The sequence below is a fragment of the Acartia tonsa genome, chromosome 11 (assembly GCF_053477335.1).
Source record: "Acartia tonsa isolate MP-2025a chromosome 11, ASM5347733v1, whole genome shotgun sequence".
In the NCBI taxonomy this organism is placed as follows: domain Eukaryota; kingdom Metazoa; phylum Arthropoda; class Copepoda; order Calanoida; family Acartiidae; genus Acartia; species Acartia tonsa.
Genome location: NC_137270.1, coordinates 35,009 through 50,039, shown reverse-complemented (window position 1 = coordinate 50,039; position 15,031 = coordinate 35,009). Strand labels below are relative to the sequence as shown.

General features: G+C 28.8%; 2 protein-coding genes across 2 annotated transcripts; both read right to left on the bottom strand.

The window, feature by feature from the left end:
• Positions 1-1,973: 1,973 nt before the first annotated feature.
• Positions 1,974-7,099, bottom strand: LOC145332401 (astacin-like metalloprotease toxin 2). The gene is made up of 12 exons (XM_080177398.1): positions 7,033-7,099; positions 6,442-6,478; positions 6,223-6,294; positions 5,987-6,054; positions 5,517-5,615; positions 4,341-4,412; positions 3,662-3,719; positions 3,388-3,484; positions 3,168-3,296; positions 2,910-2,947; positions 2,236-2,269; positions 1,974-2,111 (listed from the first exon to the last, which is right to left on the bottom strand). Exons 1-12 carry the CDS (start codon positions 7,097-7,099, stop codon positions 2,073-2,075), a joined length of 810 nt encoding a protein of 269 aa, XP_080033524.1. The 3' UTR covers positions 1,974-2,072.
• A 338-nt stretch (positions 7,100-7,437) lies between these two features.
• On the bottom strand, positions 7,438-9,276 carry LOC145332400 (uncharacterized). The gene is made up of 5 exons (XM_080177397.1): positions 9,211-9,276; positions 8,481-8,542; positions 8,241-8,339; positions 7,604-7,657; positions 7,438-7,520 (listed from the first exon to the last, which is right to left on the bottom strand). Exons 1-5 carry the CDS (start codon positions 9,246-9,248, stop codon positions 7,438-7,440), a joined length of 336 nt encoding a protein of 111 aa, XP_080033523.1. The 5' UTR covers positions 9,249-9,276.
• Positions 9,277-15,031: the final 5,755 nt, after the last annotated feature.

The following is a 15,031-nucleotide window of genomic DNA, read 5'->3' as shown; positions in this document are numbered from 1 at the left end:
TTGGTATCTCCTAGATAAACATACATTTGTCTAATCTATAAGAATATTATACAATAAAAGTATTGTGTAGCTAACAATTATTCTCCTATGAATAGTCATCAGCCCCATGTTCTAATAAATAATTAAAAGGTAGATGGATAGATATAACTAAAATATATTTTGTAACTAACCATATATATCCTGTTTATTGACATCAGCTCCATTTTGTAAAAGAATCCTCACAATATTAGTGTATCCATTTCCTGCTGCAAGTATAAGACTGGTTTTTCCTAGATAAAATGCATTTTTCTTATATATAAAAATATTATGAAATAAAAGTATTGTGTAGCTAACAATAATTCTCCTATGAATAGTATTGTGTGGTTAAACCATCATTATCCCAGTCTTTACACAAGACTGGTAAATCCTAGATGAACATACAATTGTCTTTTATATAAAACTATTATACAATAAAAGTGTCCTAGCCCCATGTTTGAATAAATAATTAAAAGTATACATAAATGTTTTTTGATGTGTTAAAAGGTTACCCTGTGAAACTTGAAAGGGGTTTTGTTATCCAAAAACACCAGGTGACAGGGGGTATAAAATGTGCCAACCCTCATATAAAACCAAACATTGAAATTCCTTCAATCACAGGCATGTTGCATATCAAAATGACTACTTTCAAGTTTCACATGGTTTTATATCGGCCCAGTAACTCTTGCCAATGTGTACTAATGTGAAATTCCAAAATCAACCCACCCTTTTGTTCAATGCTTATCACACCCCACCAAAGGTGTCCTGGCATCCTGTGCCAGCTAGGATGGAGATATTAAAAAAATTCAGTTATGTGTCATACTTATTCTTTAAAAGTCATGCAGGTTGGGCTCTTTATCTTTCACAAATAGAAAATGAGATAGAAAAAAGGGGTGTTCAACCCCCCCCCCCTCCCAACCTTTAGGGGTTACAGGTTTATAGTAGAAAAATGTTATACATACTGTAAGAATTGTCATAAACTCTAGTTTTGGGAAATATTAGTACTATTTTTGTGCAATTTGTAGTTTAGGTACTTAAAAATGTGAAAGAGGTTGAAAAGTTTTAAATAAGTTGGAGCATTTTAAAAAATTTACCATTATTAGTTTTAGCTTTTATTTCAAAGTTTTTAGTTAATTTTTTTGTTACTTCAACATTCTTCAGACATTTACCCAACCCACTCCCCTAACTACTGATATTTTAAAAATAAGGGGGTTGGACAAAAATCTTGTTTATTATTCTATCTTCTGCAGAGGAGTCCTATAACTACAAGGCATACAACTGTGGTGCCCTAACCATGCAGGGCTAACAAATAAAAAACTAACCTAACAACAGACCTATCATAATTATAAAAACTATCTCAAAACAACCCCCTCTCTTTTATTCAATTACATAAAAATGGGTGGATTAAGTGGTCCAAGAGGCAATTTTGGAAAACTACTGAAATTCAATTCTTTCATATTTGATATCAACTAGTTCTAGAGTAATATGTTTTGGTATTTTAATTAAATGTAAAGACTGAGTTAGAGAAAGATATTGATGTAGGATGGTTTGACCAGTCAGTTAGTTTACTTACACTAATATGTGTTTTAATAACTTATGGACAAAAGAATGGATATGCAGATACAGATATTAGAGATATAAAAGTTAGTAACTGACCTTCTTTATCCTTTAAATTGACATCAGCACCATTGGATATATAATACTTTACTTTCTCCAATAATCCTGCCTTTGATGCATCAAGAAGAAGATTGCCAAGATTAATTTTTTTTTCATTCAATTCTAAATATTTATAAATAAGAACATAAATCAAAAATATTGTTCATTAGGATAAGTTAAGTTATAGAAAGATCTCATTATTTTCCCCTTTGTATTTTTTATAATTTTAAAAATTGTGGTACCAACCCCCTTAACCCCTACACCCCTCCCCCTCCACCTCCCCCCCAAAAAATATATATCAGGCTCTCAGCACAAAAAAATTTAAAAATCTTGTAAAATTGTATAAAAAATAATGTAAATGATATTTTTGGTACCAAAAAAGACAGATATATTTTGCACTGTTAACCTGTTATAATGTTTTTGTATTCCTCATACTTCTCCTGAAATAATTAAGATGGTTTATAATATTTTTTCTTCAGTATTTAGTAGGAATATGATAAATCAAAACTTATTTACACCTTAATTTAGTAAAAATCATTTCATTAAAAATAAAGTAAACCTTACATTCATTTCATCAGTCACATTACAGTTATAGGCTCTGAAAGAAAAATAAAAGATAAAATTACAAATAATCTGATTTTTAAAAGAGTTATGAAGGAGAAAAAATTTCAAGGAATATTTATGATATTGTTCTACTTTTCAAAAGTAATATGTAATAAGTTAATTTAACCCCTTTTGTAAATAAAATGTGTAAAGCTGTAGAATTGACAATTTGTCAAGACTTGTTAAAAAATTTGTGAAAATATCTAACTTCTCATAGGTCTAAAACAATTTTTGTCCTATTTAGCATAAATGGATTTAGCATTAAATGATGGAGTGATAGCCCCAGGAAACTTAGAATGACTTTGTTTTTGTTTGTTGAACCATTCCTTTAAATTTTAAGTTGTAAACATTTACTTGTTTCTATTGAATTTTTCAATTTTGGTTCCTGTGACATGTGTACAAAGAATGTGTCAAACATTTGGGAACAATCATTAAAAGTTATTTAGTCAAATTAATTATTAAAAGTTGGACCTCTTTCCCCACTTGGTTGGGGGTAGCAGATGTTCCCCTGATATTTCAGATTGTTATACAATTTTATGTATGTCCCTTGTTTGATAAAGAATTTCCAACTACAAGTCAGTCAAAGTCATATTATGCTTTCTTCACTATCTAATATATTTCTAAAAAAACCATACCTTGAAATCTCAACCACATCCACTGGAGATAATTGACTCTGAAATATTTTAAGATATTATATAAGGTCAGTGAGAATTAATAAATGGCTGGTCTCAAGTAGGTTTAGACTATAAGGCAAGCATTAATTTTAACTTACATGCTGGAAAGGTCACTGATATAAACAGAATATACTCTTTTGAAGCAAAATAACTTTTTAAATCTTAAAAATAGAATATAATTACAAAATATTCATAATCAGACTAAAAATAAAAACTCACAGGATATTGTTTTAGCAAATCAGTGTCATTGAAGTAGGTTCTATAAGGCTCCTTAACAATTATGCATACAGTCCCATTGCATCCTTGGCTCTCTGTATAGTGGGTTATGGAGAAGTAGTCGTATGGAGTCTGAAAAAATTATAATAAAAAAAAAATATTTATAATTGTGAATTTTACAAGACTAATGAAAAGAAGACATAAAAATTGATTAAATAATCACCCCATGTGTTTCATTATATTTTGTTCTTTGAGTCATTGTTTTTCTCATATTTTCAACAAATTCCTCCTTTATTTCAACAAACTGGTCACGATCAGGTCTAAATCAAAATCAAAAGTAATCCAGGAAGATGTATGATGCCAAAATTTGGATTACTTTATTACTATATAAAAAGGTATACAAATTTATTACTAATCATTTAATATCAATTCTCTTACAAAAGTATACAATGAAACTATAGTGTTAATAAAATATTACAATATAAAGCAAATATTACCTATTTTGCTCATGTACAAACCCAAGAACATGCACCAATTCATGCAATATGATTCTACCTAAGAATATTCATTTATCTTTTGAGTTAAGAAAAAAAAAGATTTTTAAAGCTAAAGATAAAATAACAAGGATGACAACATTCATAAAAGTGAAGCTCTGAAACAATATGACAGACGAACATGAACCCTTGTTGAGTGTCAGAACTGAATATACAAAATATGAAAATATAAGGTTTGACAAAATTATACGTAATTTGTTGCAAAACTTATTAAATGCAGAATTCTGTTTAAGGACATACTGACATTTTAAAACTTGATTATAGAGATGCTTTGCTCATAATCTGTACCTTATTGTAATAAAAAAATCAGATCAATTGGATGATTTTATCACATAAAAAATTGTTATTAAAAAAGTAAAAAAATCAACATGTTTAAAATGGACATACAGACATTCTGGCAACAATTATAGAGTTGCTATGCTTTCTAAATCGTACCTAACTACTACAGGAATCACCATGCAAAATTTGAAATTCTAACATGCCTACATTAACAAATAAAAACTAACTATTTCGGACGGACGTACGGATGAACGTACGGACCGATGTACGGATGGACATATGAACAGACAGACGGCCCGACCCTAATTATAGCAAAACTTTGCTTTTAAAAATCTCTTCTAACCTTCTTCATAACCTTTTTCACCAAAGCAGCCAGGTTTTCCAAGATTTAATTCACTGTATGGATCCTTATAACCTAAAATTTTTCAATATAAAGTCTATGTTGAAATATCTGATTGACATTCAATAATCTTTTAGAAGACCAGACCTTAAAGGGGGAATATAGGGCGTTTGATATGATATGAGCTTATTTCAAGCATGCAATTATATAGATTATAAATAACTTAAAGACATTGACATATTTAACTGTATAAGTCCATTTATAGCCAAAAACCGAACCGATTCTGCAATAAAATTACGTCCTTCCGCATAACTAAGAAATCCAAACATCCCTGCATCACACAAGGCTGCATCAGAAGGTTGTATTATAAAGCTTTTATTCAATCATAGTCATAATGAAGACGAAAGGATTTGAAAAAAGAAAGATGCTGCAACTTTCACTTTTGATTAAATAAATTTTTCATAACATAATTTTGTAAAAGTACATTTAAAAAAGGGAGGGCTAAAAACTAATTTAAAAAAGATATTTCAAAATTAAAATATTATTTTTTTTTGCTAAAAGTTGCATCATGTTTGTGTGTGTGTGTTCGTGTTACGCATCCTCCATAGGGTAAATATATTATACATATTATATATTTCTATATAAATATATTGTATTCATCATGAAACAATCTAAAATCTTAGTAGAGAAAATAAATTTAAAAACATAATATTTATCTTTATGATGCACTATAAAGCAAAATTTTTTACGCTATTTAAAATTTGAATAAAATGATATATAATTAAAGAAAATAAACATTTGAATTATCATTTAAGATGCATGCCAATGAAATAATCAATTAAACTTAACAAAATTAAAAAAAGTCTTGTAAAGGGCTAAAAAAAATGATTTTGTAGGACATCTGATTTATTATATGTTGAAGTAAACATGAAAATTGCAAAATCTACTTAAGGATTTTTTTGAATTTTTAAATTTGGCATAAATATTCTAAAATCATGTAATGGCACCTTTGATATAAGCTCATATCATATCAAACCTATATTCGCCCTTTAAAAATATTATTCCTTCTAGTTCCTTCACAAAACTGAATTAATAGAAAATATTTTTAATATTTTGAAGAATATTAGGAAACTATAATTAGTTTTTCATAATGTTCTAGCTTGTTTTAGTTAAAATTACCAATTGAACCAGAGCATTCATTTTTATTCTTTTTGTGAATTTTCAACTCTTGTGTAAATGTCCGGTTTGCCAATTGTTTATCAACAAATTGTATGCAACCTATATTAAAAAACTATTTATGATATCCATCAATATTATAATTTGGCGTTCTCCTCCAGAGTTCATAGTTCTGTTTTCAAAATTGAAAAAAAAATTTCTAAGAAGATATTACCTATAATTTTGTTTCAATAAAAATAAGTCATGTGTAGAAAAAGACAATCCAAACTGTTTCCAGTTTTAAAATGTACAATGCACTTTTGCCCACTTTGTGTGTTAATGTCAGTCAATCAAAATTTTATAAGATTAAAATTTAAAAATCAAAGTTTTATAAGATAAAAACAATTAAAATTTAAACATAGTACTATGGAACCAAAATAAATATTATGTATAAATGACTATATGGTTTTTATAGTATCAATTTAAAATTTTACCTTTAGGTAATTGATCCTCTATTATTTTCATTTGTGACTTTATTAGGTTCTTCTCATTATCTGTATACCTAGGTAAATAGTTTTGCAAAGAAATACAAGTAAAATGTTTTGTTATATGCTCATTAATCCCTTCATATTCAAGCTTTCTTTGTAAAATATGTGTTTATATATATATTTGTTATACTAAGTAAACTTTTTTGTATATCTTTGATATTTTTTTATTGGTTTAAACTTACCTTCTTCCATAGTCCCATTCATCCATAAATATGAATGGTATAGTGCCATTATACCATCTGTAACTTGTATTACTATAAAAAAGATACTGAGATTTTGATAAAAAAAATAGTGGTATTAAAAAGTCAGAAAATTTTGTAACTGTATTGTAAACACAACCAAAGTGAAGGCCCATAACAAACCTAAACCCCATAATATTAAATCCCTGGTATTTATTTTACCTGACAGCACTATAACCAGAATCATAATCAACATCACCTGTTTCATTAAAACAATAAATTATTGGATAGTTGCTTATTCATTAGTTTTTTATTACATAAATTTTTGCAATACATTTACTCTCAATAAAATTTTAATATAATTATACAGGTGTTTTTTTATTAGATTAAAAGTAAACAATTATGAAAAGGATATTTAAATTGGCTTGTAGGAGTCCTAGAATAAAAAATGATGTATTTTTGTTTTGGTAATTCAATGAGCTAAATAGAAGCAAAACTTTATTTCACCAACATTTGAAAAATAAATTATTGCATTAATCAAATAATTGTAATTATTCATGTTTTTTTAAATAAAAAAAAATCCTACTGTCTATATCTTACATTCTTAATTATATATTCTAGGTGAAAAATGTAATTACTTTTTATTTGAATTAAAAAAAACACTCTAATCTAATTATAATTATCATTGATAATTTATGCACCTAGATTAAGAATAAGAATTTGGAACAAATAAATGGTTTTTAAAATCCATCAAAATTAATTTTATGTTTATTTTACAGAAAAACCAATAAATTATAGAAAGATAGTAATAACCTAAGGATAAATCATCATAGTCCTGAAACTTGTCCAAAGTTACTTTCATCAATTCCAGCATTGTCATTTGTACTTTCATTTCTCAATGTTTTAAGAATTGATTATTATAAATCCAATTATACAGTCATTCAATATTTAGTAATGTAATAAATGAATATGGACTATATACATAATATATATTTCATACTTCAACTTATCAAATTCAAAATACAAATACAAAATACAACTGCCAATAAATAAAAAATGCAATAAACTGAGCTATTGCAATGAATTAATTTTATAAAATGATAGTTAAAATAGATTATGTTTTTCTTATGTCATATAATCTTGGTGGTGAGTTGGTTTGCTTTCTTTATTCAGTCAACTTTGAACATAAATGTCAAATTGCCAATAATAATAATATTATTATCGACTCCTTAATAAAAAATACCTTGTTTCCTTTGGTCCAAGTCCAATAACCTTTAGAAGTTCTTGCAACATTGAAGGTCCTGACATTTAGATTAGTTCAGAATTAAAAGATTTTATCAGTACAATTTAAATATCATGATTTTTACTAGTTTAAATAAATCACCATTGGGTTGAAAACATGCTGGATGTCCAAGTGTCATAGATGCATTACATTGACCTAAAATAATATATTTATGTACCTAAGACTTTTTTAAACAGCAAATTTTCTTTATGAATAGGTATATTGTTATTACTATTTGTTTAATTTAGCCACATTTAAAACTTTTTACATTAAAATTATTGGTATTATCCTCTTTGGAAATTTTTCTCAAAATTTGACAATTTTTATACCCCCCCCCACCCCCCCCCACAGAAAAACAGCCCCCTGGACTGTCTAGCAGCGGGCGCTTAGCCCCCTAGCCATATAACCTAACCTAGCCTTACCTAACCCAGTCATTTAGTAGGGGGGGGGGGGGGGTATAAAGTTGAAAAAAATTCTTAAGAGGATAACGCCAAATTATTAGATATCTGGATTAATTTAAAAGGTTATATTTCAATTTAATAAAACTTCTTTTTGTTGCAATGAAATACGATAAGCAGTCCATTGAATGAAATTTAAAAATTATCTTTACTTACACCCTCCTAGTATATTATCCCTTATAAAGGTTTTACCAAATAGTGTTTGTCACACTGAGTAAGACTCTTAATGAATGCTTAAATTTGAAAATTTAATTTTTGAAAGCTGATTTCCATCTACTTACCTTTCCATCCAGAACACTTAATCAAGGTATCTTTCTTGTCAAAAAACAAACAGTTGCCACATTCTTTCCTATCCTCCACTTCAACAAACTTAATTGTGTCTGAAAATTTAAATATTAATTTAGTAAATTGAAAGATATTAAGGCTAATATGAAGTAAATAAATATAAATTTTATGAGCTGAGTTTATGTTTATTATAAAATCAAGATTATAATCTATGACCAGTGAAGAAAAAACAAAACCTTGAAGAGCTTCTATTACTTCCATTTGCTTTTTAACAAATGTTTTTTCCTCATCTGAATAACTACAAAAAAAATTTAGATAAAAAAGGACAATATTACAATAAAAGGGATGTAAAAACTTTTAAAGAGGTTTCTGGTAAAATCCATAAAGGTTATGTGCTATAAGTTAAAAACAGTAGTAGAACGATAAAAATTTATGTTAACTTTAAAAAAAAAAAATTTGTCTGTAGTTCTTTTCAATAAGAAATACACATATTTAGTGAATATTATTGTTCTACTACTATTTTTACAGCTTAAAACAAACACCTTTACGGATTTTACCAGAAACCTACCCCCCTCTTTGATATTATTGAAAAAAAATATTACATTTAATGATAGCCTATTGGGAAGGAATACACCACAAGATCTTATTATGGTGCATTTCTAAACTAAATCTTTCTCAATAGTTGTGCATGGTATTATGACAACCAACCCTTTAGTTGCATGACCTTTCTCTGTGCATGTTATTGAGTTGCACCTGTTTTTGATCAAGGCATTCCCCCTATTCCAACTATTCATAACACACATCTGATACAGCTGCAGTATCTTTTGTTATGACTAAATAATGTGCCCAGTTTTGAACCTTCCCAATGTTCTATATGTTGTGACATTCGTAGGTCACATACCAATAATTAGCTTTAAATCTTAATATTATCAAATTTACACTCTTTATTTGCCACATTAACTTTACCTCCGACCATATCCATGTTCATCCATGAACATATACATCACTTTTCCATCAGACAACAAAGTTGTGTTGGACCTAAAATAAATGTTTAACTTAAAGGGAGCCCGCAAGAAATACACTGATTTAACTGCTGAAAATAAGATAGACCCTCCTAATATTTTTTCCCTTGTATTCAAGTTGTGTGGTGGGTAAAGTTTTTTTACTTTCAAAAGGGCACATATATGCATTATCATATATGTTACAATGAAATATCAACCAATATCTTTTTCCAGATCCATTCTTAAGATACAGAAGATATTATTCACATTCTGTTGTTATGATATTAAAGTAAACAAGTTCAAGTTTATTGAGATAATCTAGATATGAAGCTTTTTTACAAGTAAATTTTGGCGGTAAAATCAATTCCTATCGTCCTGATCACAGTAGTGAGTCATATCATTAAAGAATAAGTCTTATCTGAAGGGTTCCCTGGAATAGGTTGAAACCCTAAACCCTTTTAATATAAATTGATTTATCCTTAATAAAATATGCAGCTTTCATGAATATCTTGCGAATAAAATAACATGTTAAAAAAGATTCACTATATCAAATGTTTTATGTGAGGCTAACTCCAAGTAAATTGATCTTTTATTCTGTATTACCGTAATGAGTAAGGGAATTGTTGTGTTTGCTTAAAATTTCCAACTTGTATGCATTGGATACTAAGAAAATGTGAGATTGTGATTTATAAATTTTACAAACTCTACAATTGTTACCAGAATGTCTGTACATTCGTTTAAGTTTTGGACAAAATTTTTTATGTGATTTAAAGAGCGAATATAGGTTTGATATGATATGAGCTTATATCAAAGGTGCCATTACATACTTTTAGAATATCTATGCCAAATTTAAAAGTTCAAAAAAAATCCTTAAGTAGATTTTGCAATTTTCTGTTTCAATTGAACATATAATAAATCAGATTGCCGACAAAATCATTTATTTTAGCCCTTTACAAGACTTTTTTTGACTATTTTGCTTAAGTTTGATTGACTATTACATTGGCACGCACCTTAAAAGATAATTTAAATGTTTATTATTTTAGATTATATACTAGTTTATTTAATTTTAAAAAAGCGTAAAAATAATTTGCGTAGAAGGGCATCAGGAGTATTAACAGGGTAAATAATACGTCTTAAAGTTTATTTTCTGTACAGAGATCTTTGATTAATTCATGATGATATAAACACCCTTGAGTATGCATTTTCAACACACACACAAACGGCCACAAAAAAACAGGGATTTGAAATCATTCTTCCTCCAAGAAAATTTTATCGATTATTTTTTTTTACTTTTTACATTATTTGATGTTTTTTTTAACTTTTAAATAATTTACTTTATGAAGGTAGAAGGAGGGTATTTTTACCCCTGATTGATTGGTTTCCACGTTATTACAACTATCATTTAACGAAAGCTTTTTAATTCAACCTTGCCATGAAGCCTTGTGTGATGCTAGGGTGTTTGAGTTCTTAGGGAACCACACTAATTACATAATATTTTCTTCAAATTGACAGGCTTTAAGCTATAAACAGACTTATACAATTGAATATGTAAATATTATTAGGTTATTTATAATCTATGGAATGGCACGTTTTTTTTGAGCCCATATCATATTCAACCTATATTCGCCCTTTAATCATCCTATATACAAAAAGCTAATGTTTTTTGTCCTACCGTTTCTCTTTTAAGTATAAATTTATAAACTAAAAACCTGTTCTGATTGGAGTTTTCTTGGAAGCAAGAACATTTCCTCCTAAAATTCATAAAGATGAGTGTCTATTTAAAGTATGGAGGCATCAAAATTCACTCCCATCTGGCTTTCCTTACATTTGAAATTGCAGCAAAAACATATGTTTTTAGATTTCTAATATAAAATTTACATAAAAGACATTTTCTGGAAATATTTTTTGAGCTTATGAAATAAAATAATCCTACAGTAACTATATAGTAGGAATATTTATCAAACTTAACAACATATTTTAGCTTAGATTTGGGATAATAAAGGTGAGCATTTAACACCCCCCCCCCCCTTGACCAATTAAGGTGCAAAAGGGGTCAGACTTAAAAAGGCTATGATTTTTTACCATTAAAATCTTACACTTTCCTAATTACAGACCAAACATGACAAACGTAGTCATGAAGTAACTTTGCTACTCAAATTATACAAACCTTGATACAAGAGTAAGCATATTATGTTAACCCAAAGTGGGTGAAACTGTTTCATAGTTTTTTTTTCTTCTGAAATAATAGAAAAGTGACATATCACCTCAATTTGATATAAAATCCAAATTTCTACATTAACTCAATGTCAAACAGCAAGCCACCTTTATAACATAAACAAATAATTGTAATATGCTCTTCAAAATTTTTATACCAACCCCCCTCACCCAAATAATTAATTGTAACATTAGGACATGAATATATTATATATTTTTATATAAAAGTAATATTTTGTCTATGTCTATGTGTACCAAACCTCTGACCGATATGATTCTCCTTTACAATGCATAAGTACTCTCTCATAGGCACAAAGGGCACCACCACCCACAAAATCATCCCTAGAAAGCAATGCAACCCCCCCTCCCCCCTCCAATAAAGGCGTTTTACTGTATACATTTGAAATCAAAATTTAAATTGTTAGGCTCAACTCACACCTCTACCCCACCCCCCCCTCCTACCTTCACATCTTGGGATAAAAGATATCATTGCAAGGTTGTTCATTTATAAAATTCTGGATACAAGAAAATTAAAATAGTACACTTTGATAATGCTTCCTTAAATTTTCTGAATAAACAAGCTTTAACCCTTACAGATCGGGCCCCTATTCCCACCTTAATAGATCGGGGGGGGGGGGTCATATTGACCCCCCCCTCTATCTCGGCTTCTGTTACAGATAAAGACGTAAAAATTTTTTCTGGTGGTACATGTGTATTTTTAGAGAAAATTACTTTTTCTAGTCATAGTGGTCAGGCAGCTCCTTAGCCGCTTTTTAGCGGCCAGCCGCCAAATTTTAAAACAGCTGTAGAGCGGCCAATTTTGCAGCTAGGATGACCAAATTTTAGGACGAACTTTTATTTTTCATAACAAAAAAATTACTTTTTCTGATCATTGCCAAAAAACGGAAAATAACGGAAACTGCCATTTTTGGTGGTTACGGCGGTAAAATTACGGTTGGCGGCGCCAATTAATATTTTTATCTGTTTATTATTGCTCAAGGATTTACCAAAAAAATTTATAGGTCTCTAGCTGTAATAGAAGCCACGATATTCATGATATATGTCTGTAGTAAAAGCCGGACAAAAATCGGTCATAAAGTCGGTCAGGGTGCGGTCAAACGGTCATAACACCACTTTTCTCATAAGGTCATTGATATTCACAAAAAAAATTTAGGTTTCTACCTTATATAGTCAAAATGTAGAAATTAAGATTTATTTAGAATTTTTTTAAATTTTGGTGCTACCCAACCGACTTTGACCGGACACCATAACCGACACAGACCAGATATCCTAATAAAATCAACTCTTGCCAGTGTGTAATTACTAAACTTAAAAAGTCATGAAGTCACAAATCTCTATGTTACCTACAAAAAAAATGACATTGAAAAAATAGAGGGGGGGGTCAATATGACCCCCCCCCCGATCTGTAAGGGTTAAACAAGTTTTTGAAAGTAAAGTTGCATATTTTCACATTTAAAGGCATAATATCTTGTAACTATCTTTCATAAAATTAAATTCAGAGGTACAAATTGTTAAGGAGGGGAGGTCATTTAACCCCCCCCCCCTGAAATAGGGTTAAAAAAATACAGTTAACAATAATATCAATGTTCACACATGCTTAAAAAGCTAGTTCTCAATAACTGAGACATAAACACTAAATCATATGAGCAGAGAATCTTGTAATAGACAAATTACTTTAGAGATATTTTTAAAGAACTGTACAAATATATTTTTTATATCAACTTAAAAAATTGATGTAAAAATAGTTTATCTCATCATATTAAAGACAGCTTTTTACAGCTTTTTGTTTGCCCTGAGGCTAAGAAAACTGGTATTAATATTAAGATTATATTTTTGATATTCATAGAATACAATATCATAATAACAATACTTGTTCTAATAAATATATAATACAAAGAAGAATGATGTCTGTCTGTCTGTTTCTTTGTTTGTAACAAAGGATCTTGCTAACTGCTGAACTGATTGGGTAGCTTCTCATAAGTGCCCCTAGAGGCCTCTAGGGAGGAAGTCACTAGTATGATATAATAATGAACTGCATTTTTAATCTAAAACATGTTTTGGCCTAAAGTTTTTAAAATGAATTACTCTAATAAATCTCTATTAGGGCAATACCACCCTCAAAAGCTTAATCACCCTAGAAAGCAATGCAACCCCCCCCCCCCCTTTCCTCTAATAAAGGTGTTTTACTGTATACTTTTGAAACCAAAATTAAAATTAGGCTCAAATCACACTTCTCTCCCCCTCCTACATTCACATCTTGGGAAAAAAGATATCATTGCAAGGTTGTTCATTTATAAAATTCTGGATACAAGAAAAGTAAAATAGTACACTTTGATAATGCTTGCTTAAATTTTCTGAATAAACAAGCTTTAGATAAGTTTTTGATAGAAAAGTTGCATAATTTCACATTTAAAGGCATAAAATTTTGTAACTATCTTTCATTAAATTAAATTCAGAGGCACAAATTGTTAAGGACAGGGAGGTCAATTAACCCCCCCCCCTCTGAAATAGGGTTAAAAAAATACAGTGAACAATATCATTGTTCACACATGCTTAAAAAGCTAGTTCTCAATAACTGAGACATAAACAGTAAATCATATGAGCAGAGAATCTTGTAATAGACATATTACTTTAGAGATATTTTTGAAGAACTGTACAAATATATTTTTTATATCAACTAAAAAAATTTATGTAAAAATAGTTTATCTCATCATATTAAAGACAGCTTTCCACAGATATGAAAATTAAAACTTCTGAGATTAATAATTATAATAATAATAATTATATTGGTTCTAATAAATATATGATACAAAGTAGAATGATGTCTTTCTGTCTATTTGTTTGTTTGTAACAAATGATCTTGCTAACTGCTGAACTGATTGGGTACTCCTTAACAGCGTAGCTTCTCATAAGTGCTCCTAGAGGCCTTTAGGGGCGTAGTCACTAGTATGATATAATAAAGAACTACATGTTTAATCAAAAAAATCTTTTTGGCCTAAAATTTGTGCTTTTTTATTAGTTAAAGTTTTTAAAATTAATTACTCTAATAAATCTCTATTAAAACATATGCTTGAAAAACTAGCTTAAATATTAGTAGACACAAACACATGCACTCTTAAAATAATTGTAAACAGAAAATGATATGAACAGAAAAGAAAATCATGAATTATTTTTATAGTTTTTAATATTAACATTTTGAATGATGACTGACAGACTGACTGTCAAAGTAAATTACATTTTTAGTGATTTTACATTTAAATTTTTAGTGATATGATTATCAACAAAACTTTGAAAATTGGACCAAAATCACCAAAGAAATATGTGAAAAATCAAAAAAGTACTTGTCTTCTCATCTACAGATACAATAATCTCTTAGAACAACATTATATATAATTTTGATACCGTTATCTATAAAACGTTTAAAAATTATATCAAAACACCAAAGATATGGAGAAAAATTTGATAGATATAAAATAGCCAAAAATAAACTGCTTTAAAGAAGTCTAACCACCATGCATGTTTTTAATTAATTTTAGTTAACTGACTGACAG

Excerpts from the sequence above, each read along its gene's own strand:
- LOC145332401 (XM_080177398.1), bottom strand. The coding sequence starts at position 7,099 with ATGACAATGCTGGAATTGATGAAAGTAACTTTGGACAAGTTTCAGGAC. Across the intron at positions 2,948-3,167 it reads ATTTGCTAAAACAATATCCT|AGTCAATTATCTCCAGTGGA; the intron begins GTGAGTTTTTAT and ends AAAATATTTCAG. Across the intron at positions 2,270-2,909 it reads GATGTGGTTGAGATTTCAAG|AGCCTATAACTGTAATGTGA; the intron begins GTATGGTTTTTT and ends TTTTTCTTTCAG.
- LOC145332400 (XM_080177397.1), bottom strand. The coding sequence starts at position 9,248 with ATGTATATGTTCATGGATGAACATGGATATGGTCGGAG. Across the intron at positions 8,543-9,210 it reads GAACATGGATATGGTCGGAG|TTATTCAGATGAGGAAAAAA; the intron begins GTAAAGTTAATG and ends TTTTTTTTGTAG. Across the intron at positions 7,658-8,240 it reads TAAGTGTTCTGGATGGAAAG|GTCAATGTAATGCATCTATG; the intron begins GTAAGTAGATGG and ends ATATTATTTTAG.